Below are 21846 nucleotides of genomic sequence, written 5' to 3'. Positions count from 1 at the left end.
GTCCTGTCGTCCATGAAAGTGTTTTTTAATCTATAGTTGCCATTCAACAGTTGATACTACCGCCGAGTAAAATGTATAATAAATAAAAATGGTCTAAATGTCTTTTGTGTGTGCCTCAGGAAAAGTCTGTGAAATATATTTTCTGATCTTTTTTTTGATTGGCTACTTTTGGGCTATTATTGTTCCAAAATTTGGCGCACCTGGCAACCCTAGCCCGGCGCGTGCGGTTGTTCTGAAACGGCTACTGTCGCCGCCCAAAATGGATGCCAAGGTTGTTGCGGTGTTTTTGGATTAAATCCGCATCGATCGAAGGCACAGCTCATCTTGTGAGTAATTTTGTATTAATGGCTCTTGCGTCTGTTTGTAGTTACAACTTAAGCACGTTTAGTGTTTGTTTAGTTTTCTTTAATTATTCGTATTGTTAGGTGCCGGTATTGTTTACACTACGGAATCTTGGGTGGTTGAACCCTGGGCTGCTTCTGCCACTTTCCTTTGTCGCGTGATAGACCATGGTAATAACTAATGGGGTTCGATCGTTTATGAATGACTCAATTTTCATATCACATGAAGCCAACATGCACTGACACCAAGGACAACATAGGGAAAATGACTTGTGCTTTCCCCTATGTTGTCCTTGGTGTCAGTGTATGTTGGCTTCTTGCGATATGACTGATAAAAATCGGGCCCCTCATTTAAACCCTTTTTTTCTTCTCTATTTTCAGAGAGAAAGAAAAGGGAAGACTGTCAGCGATGCATTGAACCCGTGTTGCACTTCGACGGATACATACTTGCTACAGGGAACTTCGTTGTGTGAACGTCGGTCTGCAGAATGTATCTGTACAATTTCACACTGCAACGTGCCACCGGCATCACACATGCCGTTCACGGAAACTTTTCGGGCACAAAGCTACAGGAGGTTGCTGTGTCCAGAGGCAAAATTCTGGAACTTCTTCGACCTGATCCAAACACTGGCAAAGTTTACACACTCTACGCATGTGAAGTGTTCGGTGTCATACGCTCTATGATGAGCTTTCGCCTCACCGGTGGATCGAAAGGTACACGCGCATTATTGTTAACTTTCGCACCTTCTGTTGCTTTCTTTTAACGTGTCTTTGTTCCCGTCACACATCTGTTCTCGATGGGGCAGTATATGTTAACGTTTGCCTTTTGGTGTATTGTTCGTTTCGTTCCTCTCGTGCGTCAAGATTACCTGGTGGTTGGATCTGACTCGGGGAGGATTGTTATCCTGGAGTACAATCCCCAAAAGAGCTGTTTCGAAAAGGTGAGCGTACCTGATCGTTTAATGAAGCCGACATGCATTAATTTCTAGTGTGCCGTCTGTACGACATGTTAATGCAATGGGTTGCGTCCCGCCTCAATGAAATCAACTTGATTAGCCACTGCGGTTAGTACAAAGGTACTTTATATCCGCTACGCAGAGGACTAGAACCTCCGGTTCGTCATTAGTAGGAGCTTCGAGTGTCAGGTCCGCCTCCTAACGCTGTAATATGCGCCACTTCAATACAGAACTCGATGCGATCCGCTAAACGGACGTTTCGGTGACGTCCAAATGAAACGTCTCGCACAGCGTTGCCGTTTCATTTGAACGGAAATACGGCAGTCGTAACGTCTCGGTCTGGATGTGACGCCTGACAAATCGTAATTTCATTAAATATATAACCTATATCAAAGGTGATGCGATTATGAATGTGGCTTCTATACATATCTCATAAATTAATTCTTAAAATAGGTGCATTTAGAAGCTGGGCCGAAATGTAGGAGGGTCATCCGTATTTCATGTCACCTCCTATGTCATCTGCTAGGAGCGTTGGTGCCAACCATGTTTGAAGTCTGTGTGCTCTGAGGTCTCTGTGCACGCATGCTTGCAGTGACGGCCACAGCTGATGACAAGCTTTGTGTGATCATGTCTCTGTTCTTAAGCAGTGTACTTCATGCCATGCATCTGGGTGCTTGTGCAGTGTAGAAAGGGCCAGTACGGTGAAAATTTTTGGTTGTGTGACATGTGACTATAATGACCTTGATGGGGGTGTGCAATGAAGAGACTTGCCACATCTGGACACCAAGGGTATGTTCGATTCGCCTGCACCACTTGAACCAGTTCGTGAGGTGCTGCACCCTGCCATTTGTTTCAGCGGTGCTGCAGTGGCGCCCGCAGAACCACGACATTCATTTCAAAAGGTGCAGGAAAGGTGCAAGGCTGGTTCATGATTTTGCTGCACCCGCTCCACTGTCTGTGCTGACTTGGTGCAGGCATACAGGTGCGAAGCAGTGGCGCAGCAGACGACGCAGCACACGAGCGCGAGCACCGTTAAAACCCCGCTTACACACATCTGATGTGTCTACGCAACTGTGGTGTGTATTTACGCCCCAGAAACCTATCATACCTGCAGTTCAGGACCTCTCAAACTTACGCACTCCATGCACATTAGTCTGACATAACATAACGCCCACACCGTGTCTGCACCTTTGCATTCGTTTCGAGTGTTTCGCTGGGCCTGCACCTCCGGAATTGAGCTGCACAGTTTCTGAACTTCTCGTGAACCGCCGTGAACTGGTTCACAGTGGTGTAGGGGAATCGAACAGACCCAAAGTTACCTTGCACATGGCATGAGTTTCTTTACGTGACATGAACTAAAAGTGTACCAATTTGCTTAACTGCACATATTTGATGGCCATGAAACCTTTTTACTACATATACGTTGTGGCAAATCCTTTGAATTAAAAAAATAATGATTTAACCAGTGGATGGGTGAGAGGAGCATGCATTAAAGCTAGCGGATGGCCGTTTTGCCATTGGCAAAATGGTGTGCATAATGTGTTGTTAGCCCTTTATTAACATATCACAAAAAATATTTTGCTGAGTTTCGGTGTTGAGTGTGAATTTCCTGGCCAGATGTCTTTGGCCAACACTGAATGACCGGTAGCAAATGTCATTTGTTGGTTTAGAGCAGGAATACATGATGAGGAAGAAAGTTGGCATGCGACTCGCGTTCGTTTGAAAGCATGGTCAGTGGAGAAAGACCGATGCAAGATCTCTGGCTACAGTGGCGTCACACATGTAAAGAAAATGAAATGCACAGTGCTCACGGACTGAAACGCGACAGTGCGAGCACGTGGCCCCCCGTCAAAGCAAGGTGTTGCATTGTGGTATACCGTTAGTGTGAGAGCACATTTGTTTAAAAGTGTAGCCATCTACACTCTTAGACAAATGTACACCTTGGGGGTGTATATTTGCCACACAGCGATAATCGTCATCTGCCTTGCTTGCATTTCCTTTCTTGAAGATGCTGCGCTTGCTACTTTCCTACTTAGTATGCTCTGCCATGCTGATAATGCGCATGCCGTTCGCGACTTGGAAGTACCAGACTTACAGCGTTAACGGAAATGTGGACAAGACAGATGACGATTATTGTCGTGTGGAAGATACGACCCAAACACTTAAAGAAGTTTACGCCCTTTGGGTTGTATTTTGTCCCCAAACAATAATCGTCATCTGTCTTGCCCGCATTTCCTTTCTTTAACGCTGCGAGTCCGGTACCCCCTAGTGATGAACTGCTTGCACACTATCAGCTTGACACAGCATTCTCGACAGGAAAGTAGCGAGCGCAGAGCTTGCATGAGTATATTGCAAATTGCATGCAACAATATCCTTGCAATGGTTACAGCGGATGTTGGATTTGTCACGTACAGATTTTGCTATTGCAAAAACAGTGAAAGCAATCACTTTGCCTTGTCAACATTCTCTACTTGTCACTTCGCCCATCACTTTGGGAAAATTCAACCCATGCAGTGACAGCTAACTGAATTCATATTAAATTCATAAGCAGTCATGTATTAAGTAGCGTTAAAAAGCAGGATCACTCGTTTAAGCCAGCAGAATATGTCGCTGAGTTTTGTAGAAACCCATTCCACCAGAACCATTCTGCTCTCCTTCAAATGGTGACCTCCTTGGTGCTATAAGCTTAAGCAGTCGTGTCTTGAATAGTGTTAAAAGCAGAATCTCTCATAAGCCAGCAGAATATTTCACTGAGCTTCGTTGAAACCCATCTCACCGAAACCAATCTTCTTTCCTTTGCATGGTGACCACCTTGGCCTATTAAAACGGTTTGTAACGGCCTTCAGAATTGGGAAGCCAGCTTGAGCAGTATTTTCATTACCTTCCTTCTTATTAGGGTTCTTACACCAAAGCAATATGCAGTTAACCATTGTGAATTGGCATAAAACTGCAACATGGTGCCAGAGTTCATTATGATGCTCATGCCACCTAGGAACACTGCTCCTGTGCAGCCCTCTGAAGGCCTGAAGGGCACAGTAACTATTAGAATAAAGTTTGTACTAGGCAGCATTACATCCTTAATAGTAAAATTAAATTGTAGGGTTGAAAATTCTAAAGCTTTATAGTTGGTTAGGTGGGATGTTGTATTGGAGGGCTATGGATTAAATTTAACCATCTAGGGCTCTTAGCGTGAGCCTAAATCTAATTAAACTAGATGTTCCATTTCATCCCTATTGAAATGTAGTTACCAGTGCCAGGAGTCAAACCTGAAACCTCTTGCTCGGCAGCACATCATAGCCAATGCGCTGCCACAGTTTGTAACATTAGACCTTTATTGCTACACGTTTTAACTGGATTCTACTATTGTGCTTTTAGATAAATATGGTGACCTTGTTTGCCGAACAAAGATTTTCACTTGTGCTTCGCATAGCTTGCAGTTAATTGGAGCAAATTTTGTAAATTCAAGCCTATCTGTTCAGGCATGTAAAATGTCTTCATTGCTCCAAAAGTATTTACTCCTTTGAGACAACACTGAATTCTCTAGGTACATCAAGAGACATTTGGGAAGAGTGGCTGTCGACGCATTGTGCCTGGCCAACATCTTGCCATGGACCCCAAAGGTAGAGCTCTCATGGTGGCAGCTGTTGAAAAGCAGAAGCTCGTGTACATCTTGAACCGAGATGCAGCTGCACGGTTGACCATTTCCTCACCGCTGGAAGCACACAAATCCAGCACTCTTGTGTATCATTGTGTTGGTGTTGATGTTGGATTTGAGAATCCAGTGTTTGCCTGCCTTGAAATGGACTATGAGGTTAGTTCTCTTTTTGTTTCGACAGTTATATCATTCATTTTGTTCATGGTACAAGTAGGTTGTTGGGCCAGTAGGTGATGTGGCATGACTGAATAGCTGAAGAGGGCACATGTCACCTTGTGTCTTGCACTGTTTAACCATGTCTTCCTAGTGTAAGCTGAGACACTGACAACAAATTTTAACGTCTCCATTTTTTTCTAATGCAACCAAAAACTTACTGTTCACGGTGCCCAATCGTGTAGCTGTTGCATAGAAATTGTTGGAAATGGTTTTTAACTAATCGTATGTCTTTGGGACATTTTCATGTTTAGGTAGACTAATGCTCGAAGCACTGATAAGTGCACAAGTGGGTGCATGCTACCAATTTTAAATTAAATGAATAAATTTATCAGGGCAGTTGTCACTGTGGCTCGCGCTGTCTCAACTGACTGATCGCACTGACTGCAGTTAGTGTGCTTGTCAAAGCCATATATGTGCTTTAGGCTTTAGAGGATTGGCACTTTTGGAAAACATTTGGTCACTCAACACACTGGAGGTATTGTAACTCTCAGGGAGACTCGGAAATGGCACACATACGAAAGTACCTACGTGCTCTGCAATACAGTCGGTGTCACCCCTCTTCCGCTGGCCCACTTGGTTAGTAAAATTATGACACCTTTTCTCAACATAAACTTTCATCTGTATACACAATAAAATTGGCACAATTTCTAATAAAACAAAGATCTATTAAAATGGACCACAATGCACTTAATAGCAGCAGTAGTGTATTCCACCTTTTGATACATGAGGGCCAAGAGGGTTAGTACCAAGGTTTCACAGCAGAATGTTGCTGTTTCTAGTTCATGAAATATCAGCACAGTGCTGATATTTTGTTGAACTAGTAACATCTTATTCGATTCTGTCAATAAAAAGCACAATCTTTACACTTATGTCATAATCCCGTAACACTTGGGTCATTTTGTGGTCCATTGCATGATGTAGGGATGCTGTAGTGAAGCACTATATCTTCAACGTTGCCAGATATAATGTTAGTGAAAGGAGCAGGTTTTTCACTGCTAGTGGCCTTGCTGAAAGCAGTCTGTGATGATATACCAGCACAGGCCTCCTACTGCACACATAGTTTTCCTAGTAAAGCTTCCTTTACCTTGGGTCTGGTCTTTGCCTCCGCTGTGCTTGGCTAAATGACAAGAGACTGCTTGGTGTATAACATCATGTCACCTCCTGCATTCCAAAAAGTCGCCAACAGTCATTGAAACCAGTAAAAGTATGAAACTGAGGTGTTTGATGTGCAGAAGAGGCTTAATTTATGGTATCACATGTGAGTTGAGAAAATAGAGGAGGCTTCCACTTTCTTTTCCTGACCTTTATTGTACATAGGAACACATTGTTTGCAGTCAATTTATTCTTAAATTTATATATCTCTTAGCCTCTTCTATAAGTATTTCACTCTACAGATCTACTGAATTCTTAGAATCACCTGTTGTGTGTTTAAATGTTACAACAGGCAATAAATGCACATAGATTTTGTTCCTACTTTCTCCATTCGGAAAAGCCAAAGCATGCTCACTGCTTTCACTGTGCCTGGATTGCAGTATTGTTGGATGATGCAATGCTTTTGTTTCTTGATTTCAATGTCATGCTGTAATTAATAGAGTGGAATGCTTTTATCATGGAAATGTTTGCTCCAATATAGCTTTCTCTGCAGTAGTGTGGTGTGTTGTCACTTTGCTATGCTCAAAATTTATGCAGGAAGCAGATTCTGACCCAACTGGTGAAGCAGCTAATAACACTCATCAGACATTAACATTCTATGAGCTGGACTTGGGCTTGAACCATGTTGTTCGTAAATACAGTGAACCTTTAGAAGAACACGGGAACTTCCTCATAGCAGGTGATTTTTGTTTTCTACTCTTTCATTTACACTTATTCTTCTCTTGGAGCACACTTCATTTTCTTTTTTGTCCATTTCTAGCACATGGTGCACACTAAATTCTGTGGAAACCCGTGTCCCAAATTCTATACTGATCTAGCCTTATAAATGTGGGCTGTACAGATTATTCCAAATAACAAAGCATGCATTGTATGTCAGTAAAATCAGGCTTTCGAACCTGTAAGGTGGTTGGTATGATGCCATTATTGTTTGGCACAGTATGCAGAACGTAAAAGAGAAGACGAGATGCTGTCCAGATGCCTTGCCAGCCAACCCAAACCATTACTTTTCTATTTTTTTTTCTTCTATTTTTTGTGTGCAGTTCCTGGAGGCAGTGATGGGCCTAGCGGTGTACTGATCTGTTCCGAGAACTACATCACATACAAGAACTTTGGAGATCAACCTGATATTCGTTGCCCGATCCCCAGGAGAAGGGTATGTCATCACATTTGTTTCACATCATTCTTCAGTGTGACTATTCTGCAGTCAGGAAATACAGTAGGCACCATTTAAGACGAACTCAAAAGGACCATGAAAATTTGTTTGTCTTATCAGAAAAATAATTGGAAAAATTACGAGGTGCATCCAAATATCTTGCTTGAAAATGGTAAATGAAGTAGACTTACAATGGGGGGAATATGACATAAAAAGCATTTATTTAGCTGGACTTAGACTACTGTCTTCAAGTGATACTCTTGCTTGGTTTCATCCAGTCCATGATAGACGTTTGGCGCTTCTGTGCAAATCGGCGAGCAGCCACAAACGATGTCGTCGCACCTAATGACCTTAAAAATCCTTCTGTACGATTGTGCTGCTGGAAAATGTTCACTAGGGAGTTCAAGCAGGCCTCTGCCGCTTCACAAGTCATCGATGTAGGCTCCAAGCTAGCGTGAGCACGAAAAAGCGTGCTGAGCACGCGGCAAAGCAATGCAACCTAGAAGTAAGCTTAAGGGACGTTGAGCAAAGTAGCAAAGGAGAAACAAGGCAAAGCATCGTGGAGGGGGAAGGTAGGCAGAGGTGCGCTGGGTTGACCTCCTCTGGAAGTTGCTACAGGTTTTGTTTGCCGTAGGGACATACCGGGTTTGTCTTGTGATAAAATAGTCCTCGCGTGCTGTACGCTGTGTGTACAAGTGAAAGCTTGCGGCAGTTAGCCAACGATGGTGGCTCAATCACGCATGCGTAAAGGCGGAAAGGGGGGGGGGAAGCACGCCGCCTTCCGTCGTGTGCATTGCACCGCGGAGGGTAGGGAGGGGGATGTTGTACTTCGGTCGCGTGGGCTTTATCTTGAAAGCGATTTGCTTTGGGAGCACAATCTAGGTGGGCCGATAACTTGTAGCTTTGCGTGCGCTGTGTTCTCATCCCTCAGTTTTGCATTGACGCGATAGACGGTGCGAAGGTCACTTTACTCACTGCTGCTGCCGCAATTCCGCATACCTGCCAACTCTTCCGAATTTTTCGTAAAATGTACGTACGAATTTCGAGCAGTCTTAAGATTTTGCGAATCTTGCTTGAAATTTCGCGGAAAACATCTTATTTGCGAAAAAAAGACTTGAAAAGTGGTAACACCCCGGTACCTTGCGCTGCCACGAGAGGGCAATACGTATACGTGGTATCATCTTCAGCAGCTGCAAGGATGTAGTGACTTCTGTCGTCTACTAGGGAGGTCACGAATCCATATCCAAAGCTTGATAGCACCTGTGCAAAGCTGCTGCCACGCTGTTGCCTTTGTTCGTACGGGCGCGCAGGTTTGGACTTCAGTCAGCTTCAGTCACTGCAGTGTTGGCCTCACCTTTTGTTTGGCTAGCTGCCGCGTCGGACACAGTGCGACTAGGGGCCTGTAGCGGCTTCGCAGTGCAATGGCGGGCTCGAAGCCCCGACTGTCGTAAAAACCCGTGTATAATACGAGCCCGCATATAGTACCAGGTGAAATTTTTGGGACGCGAAATGGAAAAAAAAGAGTTTTATCCCTGTATAATATGCATTAGAAAAACATTTATTTAAATTGCACTTCGCACTTCAATCGCTGTCTCCCTCAGCTGCGTTCTCTTCGGACAGTTCCTTGTTGGACATATCTTCCCAGAGGTACTCATCCTCTGTGCCATCGAGCACGTTCGAGATGCTGCACTTCTTGAATGCGCGATGCACAAGGTCCTCTGGTATGCTGGCCCATGCATCCACAATCCACTTGCATAGCGTGGCTGGCGAAGCTCGCTTCAGTTGCCTGGTCGGCGTCACTGCAGGCTCATCTGAGCGCATCCAATCTGCGTAACACCGTTCGACCGCGTCCTTGAACGGCTTGTTCACGCAAACATCTAAAGGCTGCAGCTGAGACGTCATCCCACCCGGGATAACAACGAGTTCAGTGCTAGATTCGCACAACAGCCTTTTCACTAAGTCGGCCAAATGGCAACGAAATGCGTCCAGCACAAGAATTGACGGGAACGACAACAGTGTGCCGGGCTGCTTACACCAAACAGACTTTATCCAGTTGAGCACAAGATTCTCGTTCATCCAGCCTTTCTCATGGCATCTCACGACCACATTTTTTGGCAGCTCCTCGCCTTTAGGCACTGTCTTACACTTGAAGACGACATAGGGCTGGAGCTTGCGTCCGTCTGCCATGCATGACAACATGATGGTAACTCGTGTTTTCTCGTTGCCAGCGGACCGGACATAAACTTGTTAAGGGCCCTTTTCGTGCACGGTCAGGGGCGATGGCACGTCCAGATAAACCGGCGTTTGGTCAGCATTGCCGATTTGCCCTAGCTGGAAGTTCTTGGACTTGCGCTGCGAAATAATGTGCCGCTGAAAAGCCACAAGTAGCTCTTTGAATGATTCGGGCAGGTTTTACGAAATCGAAGTTCGGCGGCGCAAGGAAAATTCAGCATGGCACATGTAGCGATAAATCCAGTGCTTGCTCGCTTTGAAGGCGGAGCTTGGTAGCCCTTTTTCTCTTGCAAGCTCCTTAGCTTTTGCCTGCATGAGCTCCATGCTCACAGCTAGCTGCGCGGCTCGCTGTTGGCATACGAACTCCGTCAGGCCGAGTTCGATTTCCGGGAATGTCCCACTTTTCGGGCCACAAAAGCTTCTTCGCGTTCCACTGCACACGAAAAGGGCTTCCTTCTGTCGACGCCATCCACGAATGCTTCCCTCATTGACGCCAAACTGCCTCCCGGCCGCACTGTTGCCGATGTCCTGCATGGCTAAAATAACCTTTCTCTTGAAAGCAGCCGAGTACTGTTTTCGTGGTCCGGACATCATGGTCCTTCAATGCGGAATAAAAAAGATGAACTTCGCAAAGCGTGGTTTGCACGTGTGCTGCCAAGGTGTGCACTGAACAATAAAGAAACGATGCTGTAGTCGTGCAGCAATAACGAAACCAAGCCGTACCCATGCAGCAATAAGGAAGCCAAGTAGTAGCCACACAGCAATAACGAGGTCAACCCATAGCCACGCAGCAATAACGAAACCAAAACTTCTAGCCCAAATTTCTGACTGAAATTTTCGTTCAGATCCGCATACAGTACGAAGCGAAAAATTGGGACGCTAATAATAGGAAAAACACCTTGTATTATACACGGGTTTTTACGGTACTTCCAAGTGTTTTTGAAATCGTACAAGGCAGAATTTCCGTGCCTCGTGCTGTCGAAGAAAGGGGAGTTCGGATTCTGCACCATGTGTGCCTGTGATGTGAACATCTCGCATGGTGGCAAGTCTGACATCAACATCCACATCACTTCAAAAAAGCATCAGGGATACGTGCGAGCCGTGGACAGCCAGCCAAGCCTAGCAAGTTTTGTACACAGCGACAATGACCTCATTTCTGATTCGTGCAGAATGCCTCTTCACGGTGTTTTTAGTTGAACATAACATCCCACTGGGTGTCAGCGATCATGCCAGACCGCTTTTCCGGAAGATGTTCCCCAAGTGCGAAGAAGCAAAGTGCTACGCCTATGGACGAACAAAGACGACATCAATTGTTCGGGAAATGGCCGCCAATGCGGAGACTCCTTTGCTGGATGCCCTAAAACAGCAAGTATCTTCGATCGCTGTGGATTGCAGTAGCAATAGGGACATGCAGCTTTACCCTATTGTTGCAACATATTTTGTTAAAGAAACGAGTAGAGTCGAAAGCTCCCTTCTTTGCCTCGGGACAATCCAAGGGGTAGCGACGGGTCACAAGATTGTAAATCTGGTTCTGGATGAGATGAAGTCTCGGAATTTGCCTGTTGGAAACCTGTTGCCTATGTGTTCGGATAATGCCATGATCGGCAAGAAAAACAGTGTTTCTACTGTGTTGAGAGAGGCTCAACCAGGTTTTATAGGGGCTGGTTGCCCGTGCCATCTCATCAACTTGGCCGCCCAAAAAGGAGCTTCATGTCTTCCTGTAAAGGTTGATGATGCACTGGTTGACATCTTTTTTACCTAGAGAAAAGCTCGAAATGGAAAGGTTCCAAAAATGCATGACACCGAGGTCAGAAAGATGTTGAAGCATTTGCCGACTCGTTGGCTGTCATTGAGGAAGGGTTTGAAGAGGCTGCTTGACCAGTGGGAACTGCTATCGTATTTACACTATTTTAAGTCGACTCGAATGTAAGTCGACCCCCCCCCATATCGCTTGACCGGAAAAAAAAAAAAAAACCCCGAGGGCGCATTCGATAACGAAAATTTATTAGTAGCTGACATGGTCACTGGACTACTCGTCTTCACTAGTGCTGCCATCGTCATCGTTGCTGCGGTCCCACAGCGCGTCGTGGTCCAGCAAAATTTCAAATTTGGCAAACGACCGCACCAGGACATCTTGCAGAACAGCAGCCCACGCCAAATGCACCCAACCACACGCAGCCGTCAGGGAGGCTCTTTTGACAGGTCCGGTTGGCGTAATTTCGCAGTCTTCTGCCGCCAGCCACTCGTACTCACGGCGGAGCAGAACCTTAAAATTAAGGCGAAGGTCCGGGCTTGTTTCATGACCACCTCACACTTCACTGGCAGGGACCGATCACGCATTTCAGCGACGCTGCCGCAAGCTTAGCCTACAGCTCCGGAAAGCGTCCAGACTTCGGCGCGTGGGAAATTTCTCACTTGCTGCCACAGGGTGAAAATTTCGCTTCGCTGCAGTCGCCACTCTCGCACCACCCGTTTAGAAACATCGAAATTGCGGCCCGCAGCGCAGTGATTTGTTTCTTCGGCGTAAAGGATGGCAGCCCTCTTGAACGCTGCTGTGAACGAGTGCCGAAAGATTAGTGGGCCTGCAGCACTCATGACGACTGGGGAAGCATAGAAGTAGCACGTAGCCGGCAGTCAAGTGGAGCGCGTCAAAAAGTTGGTCAAACCAATGCCAATGCCTTTAAGGCTTTAAACAGAGAAAGAGAAACCCGCGAACGGTGTCTGCTCTTCCATGAACTACCGATACTCCCCGCAAGCGCCGCCGTTCTAAGGGTGCCGCCGCAAATGGGAACAGCGGCGCTTCCATCAACTATCGACACCCCCCATGAGTATTGCATGCACTGTAAGACTCTCAAAAATGTTGAAAAACCCTTCCGAAAAGCAAACAAACACGCGGGATAGCGAAAAGATACGGGTAGGACCATAGAGCAAACATAAAATTGTAACTACGTTGTAGCTCTCGTTGGTATCGCTTTTTTTTGGCGGGGCCATGTTTTGGTTTCGATTGTAAGTCGACCCCCCAACTTCAGACTTTCAAATTTTAAAAAAGGGGTCGACTTACAATCGTGTAAATACGGTACTCAGCTTTTTTTAATCTGAGGCAAAGCATTGCAACAAGTAGAGCTTGTTTTAGAGTCATACCAAGTTCCGAAGACTTCCTCACAAACACCCCAAGAACCCTGCACTGACCCCAAAGTCTGCTACACGTCTTCACAAAACTGCTGCAGGCCTTCGGAAAGAAAGCACCAATGGCGATGAACTCTTGCTAAAGAGGAAAGGAGCTCATTGTGGACCTCAAGCAAAAGAACTGAAACTTCATACCAAGGATTCTGGGGAAGCCAGCCACGTGACCCCTGAGGAGCATCTGTTTTATTTTTTGTCATCGGAGCTAAACAGGGCATGTCTTTTTCTCGAAAATGTTATACCGCTTTTTCAGAAGGCAAACTGCCTTTTTCAGGCACAGGCTCCTGAGATTCATGTACAGTCGCCGTCCGTTTATTTGGACCTCACGGTGACTGCGGAAATGTCCGAATAAACAGGTGTCCGAAAAAGCAGATAAAAAAAAAATGAAATCCTTTATTTCCACCCACTTATTCGGGCTTGGCAGTAGGCTTGAAGAAATCGTGAATGCGCCGTTGCACGCTGTTCCGTTTACGCGCAATCAGATAAGCCTGAATCTCTGAGAGAGTCATACGGTCACTATAGGCGGCTGAACGCACAGTCACTGCTTGTACATGCTCCGCATGCGACGGCAGCGTAGCACATGGTGCGTCATCTTCCGAATCAGAGTCATCGTCCGGCGGTGCAGCGGAAACCTGACGAATGATCTCGCCGTCGTCGAGTTCTGCGCATGGCAGTACAGCAGTGTCAGCACCTGTGAAACTGTCAAATGAGACGGTGTCCGGAATCGTAATGCAACCACTGCGCAGGTCTCGGCAGAACATTTTCCGCGTCAGTAGGGAGCACATCGGAAGGCGACAAATCTTAGGCCTCCCGGCACCCGCTTGCTGGCACTCCCCGGCACAGTCTGCGCGGGCACTGTCGGCGCCATTAGACACTTGATGCAATGTTTCCGTAAGCCGCGTTGGATCACCGGAACCTTGACACCAGTCGCACAAACGAAAAACGTGGCCTACTTACTCGTAGCGTCGTGCGCGAACAAACAAATCAGCTGCTGGATTGTCTTGACATGGCTTACTAAGCTGAAACCGGAGCTGCTGTAGAGCCACTCTATCGAACCAGGCAGAAACGATGATGATGAGCGGGGATTTGCAGTAGCGCCACTTCGTGGGGCAGCAAGGAGGCTCCATTCAAAACAAAAATGGCGTTCAGCAAGTCGAACTATGCACCGGTCACAGTCGGTGCATGGTGCTCTCGATCGAGTTGGCTCAAGGAGTGTCCGAAAAATCGGACGAGAGGTTGCAAGGTGTCCGAACTTTCGGCAGTTGTTATACATTATGGTCTATGGGGAGAATGGCGGTGCTGTGAAGCAGACCGAATAATCGAGCATGTCCAAATTTTTTGAGTCCGCAAAATCAGTCGGCGACTGTACTGAGGGGCCTCTTGAACTGTCTTTTTGAGGATCTCCTGACTAGATTTGTGCACCCAGGTGTTGTCAAGGCATGTCATTCATTGCTGGAAGTTTACTATGGAGCTGCAGAGAACCAGAAAGGTGATGAAGACAGTCATTGGCAGCACAACCTACTCTGTGGTTGAGACACTGAGCGAGCTGCATTGAGAGAGAGCAGTTCTTCTCTGCTGTATGTCTGTACTTAACGGCAGCATGCGATTACATTCGCCACAAGTTCCCGCTGGAAGACGTCAATCTCAAGATCGTGAAGTTGCTCAAGTATGAGCACTGGAATCTGTTTCATTCAACAGCGTACATCATTTTATAATGGCGTTCCCTGCTATACTACCCCAGTAGAGTGGCGAATCAAAAGAAGACGCAATCGACACACTTGAAGTCGAGTTTGCCAACTTCCAAGCATATCAGGTTCCAGCCGACATGTTGAATGAGCCAAGCTACGACATGCAGTGTTCGCAATTAGGAAGCATTTGAAGTGTGGATGGATCACTCAGGTTCCACAGAATTTCAATGCTTATGCTGGGTATTCTCTCCATTCCCGATAGCAATGGTGAATGTGAGAGAATATTCAGCACTTTGATCAAAACTCCAATGGAGTTTCGCTCGTCTGTGTGTGAGAAAACACTTGAAAGTCTGCTGATGGTCAAGGGACACCAGAGTGATACTTTCTTTGAGCAAACCTACACGGAGAAGTTTCTGAAGCAGGCAAAGTCGACAACAGCAAAATTATTGCAAATATAAATGTGCCCTAGTGGAGTTTTCGCTCTTTGCTCTCCAAGGCACGGATTTCACGTGTGGTTGTGAAAATATGAGTAAGTTTGTCGCAAAAGGTAAATTCCTTAAATAAAAAGAAAGTGCTGCCGCACGGAACTACATTGTGAAACAAACAAATCGCTCGGCGTAGCAAGTCTGCTCAGACAGCATCGAGGTGTAAAAACTTCCCAAATGTGACCAGAACTTTTCAGTGAAAATGGAACAGAAATACCCACATGCAGCAACTACCGTACTTACTCGCATAATGATCGCACTTTTTTGTCAGAAAAAATTGACGCAAATTCAGGGGTGCGATCATTACGTGGGTTAAATTTCCCGCGAAAAGAAAAACAAATTTTTTTCGTCCCGCATTTGCTGCGGGATGCGGGTGCGGGACACCAAAACAAAAATGGCAGCCAGCGGAGCAAGCCGAGCGCGCCGAACATGATTTTTTTTTTCTTCTCGTGAGTACATTACGCGCATTGAAACAGTTTCTTGCGTATCAGTAATGAATAATATCGTTAATATCGGCTAATTTGCAGCAATAACGTAGCCATGTCTACTTTGAGGGGGCAGAAACAGATGGGCGCGCTTAGCTGCCAGTGACATAGAAATACATGGCGGGCATGCTGCGGAAACTGCGGCATCTATCTTCACTACGATCCTATACCGCACGTTTCCACTAAGGGTGGGTGAATATCTTAGCTGTGTTACAAGCGTTGGCGTATGAATAGGGTACACTGCTGACATATCAGGGTAAACGTGGCCACTATCGTTATGGCTTGCGATTTGTTGCATGTCCACGAATGCGGACGAGAATTGAAAGGCGCCTTTTTTGTTGTTGTTGTTGCCCAAAATCATTATGAAGCCTACAAATAATAAAGCCAAGGTAAGTTTGGTTGTAGCTTTTTTTTTTCATGGAAGTACGGAAAGTGATAAAAGGAATGAAATGGAGCATCTGCTTAAGAATGTTTGATGCGTGCAGACCGCTTGGTATGTCTTCAAGAGTCGTTTGCATGGCATTCGACAGATGGTAAGCGCGATCATTATTAGCTAGACTTGGCACACGACATATCGCTGCGGCAAGTTCGGGGTGCGATCATTACATGGGAAATAAAAAAAATCGAATTGCGACGACAAAATTCAGGGGTGCGATCATTACGCGAGTGCGATCATTATGTGAGTAAATACGGTATTTGCAATTCTCATCCTCAACTACCTATTTTGTTAACACCTTTCCAAAGAAACCACAATATCTAAGATGTCCTCGGGTGAAAAGAATAAAGCTGTTAAAGAAGCGCATGCCTGTTATCATTCCAATAAGACACAGTGTGATTTACCGTATTTACTTGCATAATGATCGCACTCGCGTAATGATCACACCCCTGAATTTTGTTGTCAAAATTCATTTTTTTTTTTTCCTTTCCCGTGTAATGATCGCACCCCGAAGTTGCCACAGTGATATGTCGTGTGCCAAGTCTAGCTAATGATGATCGCACTTGCCCTCTGTTGAATGCTGTCAAATGCTACGCGAACGACTCTTCAAGACATACCAAGTGGTCTGCAAGCAACGAACATTCTTAAGCAGATGCCCCATTTCATTCCTTTCATCACTTTCCGCACTGCCATGAAAAAAAAGCTATAACCAAACTTGCCTTGCCTTTATTATTTGTAGGCTTTATAATGGTTCTGGTCAACAACAAAAAAGGCACTTCTTGATTCTTCTCGCTTCCACTCGTGGGCACGCAACAAATCGTGAGCGGCAACGATAGTAGCCACTTCTACACTGATACGTTAGAAGTGTACCTTATTCATATGCCAACACTTGTAACACAGCTAAGATATTCGCCCACCCTTAGCGGAAACTTGCCGTATTAGGATAGCAGTGAAGACAAATGCCGCAGTTTCCGCAGCATGCCCGCCATGTGTTTCGTATGTCACTGGCAGCTAAGCGCGCCCATCTCCATTTCTGTCCTCTCAAAGTGGACATGGCTATGTTATTGCCGCAAACTTGCTGATATATTAACGATATTATTAATGACTCATATGGAAGAAATTGTTTCAATGTACGTAATGTACTCACAAGAAGAAAAAAAATCTCGTTTGGTGCGTTCGGCTTGCACCGCTGGCCTCCGTTTTTGTTTCGGTGTCCCACACTGTTACAGCGGCAGCAGCCTGTTTGTTGACCTGTTGTCATCCTGCAGCAAATGCGGGAGGAAAATTTTTTTTTCTTTTCGCGGGAAACTTAACCTGCGGCTTGTACCCCTGAATTTGTGTCAATTTTTTTGACTAAAAGGTGAGATTATTATGCGAGTAAGTACAGTGATTTTTAGTAGGGGTAGGGTGCGAATATTCAGTTTCATATACGAATAGAATAGTCTTTGCTATTAGATTCATATTAAATTCAAGAATTCACTATTCAAAGTTGTCGAATATTTGTTCCTTTTGAACATTATTATAGACATCTGTAGCATACTGTAAGGGGAACTACTGATACAAATGGAGACTCTTCAAAATCATTCTGCTGCAGGTATTGTTAAACAAAGGAACCAGTTCCTGAGTGAACATATGGTGATCACTTTTGCAAAGGCGACCCTTCATGGTTGCTTAGTGGCTATGGTGTTGAGCTGCTAAGCACGAGGTCGCGGGATCGACTCTCGGCCATGGCGGCAAATGCGAAAACACCCGTGTACTTAGATTTAGGTGCACGTTAAAGAACCCCAGGTGGTCCAAATTTCCGAAGCCCCCCACTACGCCGTGCCTCATAATCAGATCGTGGTTTTGGCACGTAGAACCCCGTAATTAAATTTAATTTCACTTCTGCAAAGTCACTTCCTGTTGTTAAATGAGCATGTCTCACCTTTGGCAGCCTACACATTTGCTGTCACTATTTAGGCAATGCACTCTATCATTTAGCCAGTGTCATGTTTGGATTTGTTCATTTTAATGTTTGACTTATGTCAAACCGCTAGCCTAGGGCAATAGTCTCTTGAGCACACACCTGCCATCATACTTTATTCACACTGCATAGCGTAGTTTGCGTACTTCAAGAATGTATCGCAAGGAAACCATAATATCTACCAGTAGTGAAAATATGTGCACGCTGATGAGAAAATTTTGATGATGGTTGGGGGTGTTAGTTTAACAAAAGGCTTGAAATACTACTACAGGTTTAATATATAACTGGAGATGAAAAGACAAGAGAAAAAGAAAAAAAAAAAACACTTCCATTCGCATAAAAACTTGGAAGGGGGCAGCAGTGAGCACCATGAAATGAACAAGATGGAATGTGGAGCTTTATGGCACTGTCAATATCCAAATTGCTATCCATTTCTGTGGTGCAGCCAAAAGGGCAGGATGGATAATATTTTGTTTGTTTATTGATGGCTCAATATTGGCTGTGGAGCCATAGTTTTCTTTGTATGTTTAAAGTTGTGCACACCAATGGGGATATACTGCAGTACATACCGTACTTTTGCGCGTATAATCTGCACCCCCATTTACAACAGCCAGGAAAGAAAAAAAAATCCCTGCGTAAAATCTGCGAAAGTAACTGCACACAACACTGCTCAAATCTTTCCAAAACAGTCTCCATTTGCATATGCACGATTCGTCCGCGTCGTACCTTCAGCCAGCGACTGTGTTCCCCCATTCTTCGGTGATGCTGACAAAGCTGGATTCACATGCTGGATGTTATCGCAGACGAATCAGTCACATGATATCTGACGTGAATCGGATCACGTCACAGCTATCACTCGCACGATAGCGGAGGATAGCACGGTCGAAGAAGCTCTCGCTTCTTCAACGGCGACGGAGCAAACGCGTCCGAGCTGAGCATCCCAACGGGGATTTGGCTCACCGCTGTATCGTGAAGCACTTCATGCAGGCTGAGGGAATGCCGCGGGAATGGGCGACGTATGACTTCGCCGGCACTGCGCTAACTAATAAATGCAAAATGACGACCTGCAAAGCGGAGGAGAATGGACGTCCATGAAAGAGGGGGAGAAGAGAGCTTCAACATGCAGGGGTGGGGAGGAGAGGGGTTCCTTAGGAAATAACGAAACTTTGATTAGTGAAGAACCTTGCCTTGAGTTGTGGCTTCATAGCAGTGGGGTGCGCTGCCGTGAAGTTGCGCCTTAAGGCGAAATTTGCATATGATTCGCACCCCCTCTTTACTATTCAACTTTATTAAAATTTTGGTGTGGGTTATACGTGCGAAAATACGGTATAAGGCAATCGAGACAGTAGAGTTTTCAAGAGGAGACGTTCCTCGAAAAAACACTTTTAAAAAATTATTTGTACTAGATGTTTGAAAATTCAGCCAGTTGCAGATTTTTTCAAGCAGCTTTCTAATATGTCATTAGTTCTTGTGTATCTGCTATAGTTCTTGAGTTATTTCCTGCACAACGACAAAATATAGTGATCTTTGTGAGCACTCTTGTTTACTAAATTTTCACAAAAATCATCGTGCTGTACCTTAATTAGCTCCTTGTATACCACAATGTGCCTATATTTATGCAAGTAGCATGTACAGTTACTGGAACTATAAAAAAAATTAGGACACTTCAATTATTATTTTTTTTTTTGCAATCCCATGAAAATAACCTTTAAATTGCTGCTAAAACATGCTACAGTAAAGGTGGTCCCGACAGGTGTATGCATTAGTTAATGCAATCAAACTCTCATTAATTCGGACATATTTCGCGCACATCAGTTAATCGGACAATGCTTGGAGCTTGACGAGCGCGGAGCACTGCAAATGTGCATCGCAAGAAGAGCAAAAACAACGCTTGCGTCCAACCGAAACAAAGTGGCAGAGTACGCATTGCTATAGTCATAAGCGGAAATCGTGTGAATGACAGCAACGATGGAATGCTTTGTGCCTACTTGTGCCCTGAAAGCCTCTATTCTTGCGTTTACCACCACACATGCCTTCATAACTGTGTGGTCACCATCCATGACTGCATTGATAGCCACCACAGTTTCGTCTGCACTGGTTGCGGCAAACAATAGTTTCGTTTTGACTTCATGCACGTGTGGGCCATGTGTCTTTCAGAACTGCAAGGTTGCCATCCATGATCACATTGATAGTGGCTGCAGCGGTTGTGACAAACAGTAGTTTCGTTCTAACTCAGCACTTCCATCGGCCGTGTGCCTTCATAACTGTGTAGTCGCCATCCATGATCGCGTCGATAGCGAATGTGGTTTTATCCACAGCGGTTGCAGTAAACTGTAGTTTTGTTCCGACTCGGTGTGGGCATCAGATGCATGCTTTCAGAATCGCAAGGTCACCCACCGTCCATGGTCGCTTTGATAACGGCCGCAGTTTCGTCCGCAGTGGTTGCCTCAAACAGTAGTTTTGTTTTGGCTCACTACAAAGCTGTCGAAAATGAAGAGCACCAGCTACATCGCGATGGATGGCCAATCTGTTGTGACCAGCTCGCTGATGAAAAAATAATTGGAATGTATGTACAATAGTGAAAAGCGGGTTTCAGATAAAGATGTCTACCGCAGCCTCGCTGTGAAGGAAGCCATAAGGCCTTTGCTGCTGCGAACGCTATTCAGCCACGAGATGATGAGAATTGCAGCTTCTGCACTGCTTTTGTGCAAAATAGCAAAATTATCTGCTAATTAATTTTCTAAATAAAGCATGTTGGCATAGTAAGCATTTGTTTATTATTTTCTTGGTACCCTTGGTAATTTGACATTCGGTTAATTTGGACATCTTTTTCAGTCCCTTTTAATCCGAATTAACGAGGCTTTACTGTTTTGCTTTTACTGTAGTTTTGCATGCCCAATTAACCACAGCGTTTCTCATCAGCAGGCCCTGCAGCGATTTTCTTCCCGAAATGGGCCAACATTGAGTGAGCGCACCCGTATGCGCAAAGCTTATTTAACTTTTTTACTGTGTACGTAAGGGCCACTAGATTTATCCAAAGACATGTATCAAAAGAAGGCACGCAAGGAGAAGAATATGTGATTTGACTCTGTACAGCACGGCACGGGTCTCATCTGTGAATTTCTCTGAAATAAGCAGTTTCACGGGCTGGTCTTAGGGTTTTGTGTTTTCGAGGCTGTTATGGCACTGAGCCCATGCTTGCCAAAGTGTAAACACAAACACCAGTAGCACACACGCGCTCCAATGCAAATGGGTGCGCAGTTGCTCCAATGGGAAAGGAGGCGACCGGCATTGTTGGAATCTGTCCGCTTGGGGAGCAATCAGCACTGGTGTCGCAGACGGAAATTTGAGGTTTTCTTGTTTATGGTGTAGTGCCACTGAGTACAAGGTTGTGGGTTCAAATCCTTGCCATGGCAGTCACATTCTGATGGGGGCAGAATACCAATACGTTCATGTACCATCCATTTGGTACATTTTCACATGAACCCTTTCTGTGCCAAAATTTTAAAAATACCACCAAAATATTCCTAATTTTTTTGCAACTGTTTCTTGGTGAGCAGCTTTTGCTACTGCAATATCAGCAGTTCATCTGTTGTTTTCTTTTTAAATTTTAGATGTAGAACTTATTTTATTGTCTATTTTCACTTTTTTTCATGTATTTGAATTGCAGATGAGTATGGCAACAAAACAGTAGATATATGAAGTTTGACATTACTTGGAACCGAAGTCAAGCATGCTTTTCTTGTCCACCACGCGACATGTCATTACTGGCACTGCGATTAAAGTAAATCAGAGGCACCAGCAGCAAAGTGTTTTGTTTAGCTGCGTCTGTGTGAGAAAGGCCCCCTGAGGCTTGAACTCTTCCTTGCAGTTGTCATTACTATCATAACTAAGCTGAAAC

At 45.1% G+C, this 21846-nt stretch overlaps 1 protein-coding gene across 1 annotated transcript in view; it reads left to right on the top strand.

Annotated features, from left to right (window-relative positions):
* The first annotated feature begins 202 nt into the window (after positions 1-202).
* The window catches only part of Sf3b3 (splicing factor 3b subunit 3), an 82388-nt gene continuing 60744 nt past the window's right edge, over positions 203-21846 (top strand). The window contains exons 1-6 of the mRNA XM_075672672.1: positions 203-326; positions 723-1055; positions 1206-1282; positions 4842-5108; positions 6858-6999; positions 7361-7473. Of these exons, the coding sequence (XP_075528787.1) occupies positions 830-1055; positions 1206-1282; positions 4842-5108; positions 6858-6999; positions 7361-7473 (825 nt within the window). The 5' untranslated portion in view covers positions 203-326; positions 723-829. The remainder of the gene's footprint in view (positions 327-722; positions 1056-1205; positions 1283-4841; positions 5109-6857; positions 7000-7360; positions 7474-21846) is intronic.

This window comes from Dermacentor variabilis, chromosome 1, assembly GCF_050947875.1.
Source record: "Dermacentor variabilis isolate Ectoservices chromosome 1, ASM5094787v1, whole genome shotgun sequence".
Taxonomy (NCBI): domain Eukaryota; kingdom Metazoa; phylum Arthropoda; class Arachnida; order Ixodida; family Ixodidae; genus Dermacentor; species Dermacentor variabilis.
This window is presented reverse-complemented; position numbering and strand designations above follow the sequence as displayed.